This window comes from Notothenia rossii (assembly GCF_949606895.1).
Source record: "Notothenia rossii genome assembly, contig: scaffold_766, whole genome shotgun sequence".
Classification (NCBI taxonomy): domain Eukaryota; kingdom Metazoa; phylum Chordata; class Actinopteri; order Perciformes; family Nototheniidae; genus Notothenia; species Notothenia rossii.
In genome coordinates this window covers 1-2,000 of record NW_027640330.1, presented here as the reverse complement: position 1 = coordinate 2,000, position 2,000 = coordinate 1, and the positions used below count along the sequence as shown (strand labels likewise).

Sequence of the window (2,000 nt, the reverse complement as noted above, 5' to 3'; positions counted from 1 at the left end):
GTCTACAGCAGGAGAAGTACAGAAAAACAGGAATCAGAGTACACAGACAAACTCCAACAGCATTACACCAGTGGTCACAGTAAGTAGCATATTTTACTGCGTTGTTATCAAAAAGGATGTTCTTTGTGGCTGGTTTGGGTTTGGAAGAGCACATCAAAATTCCAGGATCTTTTTACTCTGTGCTGTGATGCTTCCGTTTTGTATGTCCGTTGCTGTCTCTCTTCTATCTCTCTGTTGAAGTGTCACCTGGAATGAAAATCTACATCGACCCCTTCACATATGAAGACCCTAATGAAGCAGTCAGGGAGTTTGCCAAGGAGATTGACATGTCCTGTGTCAAGATTGAACAAGTTATTGGTGCAGGTAAATAGAAACAGTTCATGAAAAAAGAAATGAAGTCAGAGAAGCAGCTGAGGACTGAACAGTTTTTTTTTTTTTAACATTTTACAGAACTTATTGGAACTCTTCAGGGCTCTGAGGGTCCTGACCACTTTATACATCATGGCTTTCCTCCCTGAAACATACCATATTAATGTCCAACAAGATAAAAACAAAGTTTATGTACCATTGCTATGAAAATGATGTCATAGAAAATTATAGTTATTTATAATTCATTTACTTAGATTTTCATTACGGCTTTTAAAGACAAGAGTCACTAAAGACCATTTTGAATTCAGCGTGATGAGTTTACCTCTGTTATTTAAAATATACTTGACATTCCTCTGACTTCCTCTCAGGTGAGTTTGGGGAGGTGTGCAGTGGGAACCTCCGACAGCCTGGGAAGAGAGAGATCCTGGTAGCCATCAAGGCGCTGAAGGCAGGCTACACTGAGCGCCAGAGGCGGGACTTTCTGAGCGAGGCCTCCATCATGGGCCAGTTCGACCACCCCAACATCATCCATCTGGAGGGGGTGGTTACCAAAAGCACCCCTGTGATGATCGTCACTGAGTTCATGGAGAACGGATCCCTCGACTCCTTCCTCAGGGTAAAAACAACACACTGATAAGCAGTGGTATACATTCACCAAAATACTGTACTTAAGTAACATTTTGAGGTAAATGTACTTTACTTGCGTATTTCCATTTTATGCTAAATTGTACTTTACTCCTTTAAGAATATTTATGTTGTACCTTTAGTTACTTACAGATATAGATTAATGATAAACAATATGATCAACAGCTAAACTTTAGATGAACTTGGATTACATTCACAATTATTTCAAATTAACTTCACCTTTACAAGCTTTAAAAACACGTCAATATCTCAATAATAATAATCTAAAAAAACACAAATATATACCTTTCTGAAATGGCTTTTACTTTTGGTACTTTAAGTATATTTTGATGCTGATACTTTTCTATTTTTTTCTTGAGTAATATTTGAATGTACAAATTTAACTTTTTACAGAGTATTCATACACATTATTATTTCAACTTTTTCTTGAGAACAAGATTTGAGTACTTCTTCCACCTCTGTTGATTAGTGAAAAGGTTCAGTACTTAGTTCAGGACAAAGTCCAGTCATATGGTATGAAGGTAGATATGATGCAAAATGCGCGAGCTTGTAAAAAAATGTTGAGCTTGTGTGCATACATTACATTTTACACTTGTATACAAATATCCACGTATCTGTGAACCAAATTTGAAGTCACAGAAGAAAAAAAAAAGTTTTGTAGCTTGTAGAAAAAAAATGAACTTAGTGATGAAATGTGCACTTGCAGAAAAAAAAATATTTTTAAAATATATTTTCCATTACAAATGCAACTTGGTTATTACAACCTCTCAAATCAGTGATTACAAATTCACGAATCTGCTCTGTGGCAGTATAAATTGATGAATCTGCGGCCTTGACTTTTGCTACACTTCTTGCGATGAATGTGTCGCTTAAGTAATTTTCACCTGTAGATGTGGGGGGAGGGTGGCGGGTTGGAGGGTAAATGTATGCACACAAGCTCAGATATTTTTCTGCAAGTGCTCACATCAGGTTTTACAAGCTCTCGC

At 37.0% G+C, this 2,000-nt stretch overlaps 1 protein-coding gene across 1 annotated transcript; it reads left to right on the top strand.

The window, feature by feature from the left end:
• Window positions 1–11: 11 nt before the first annotated feature.
• Window positions 12–1,568, top strand: LOC307026787 (ephrin type-B receptor 3-like). Its single transcript, XM_079694920.1, has 3 exons — window positions 12–79; window positions 241–363; window positions 738–1,568. Coding segments are annotated over exons 1-3 (390 nt in total). The 5' UTR covers window positions 12–78; the 3' UTR covers window positions 1,004–1,568.
• Window positions 1,569–2,000: the final 432 nt, after the last annotated feature.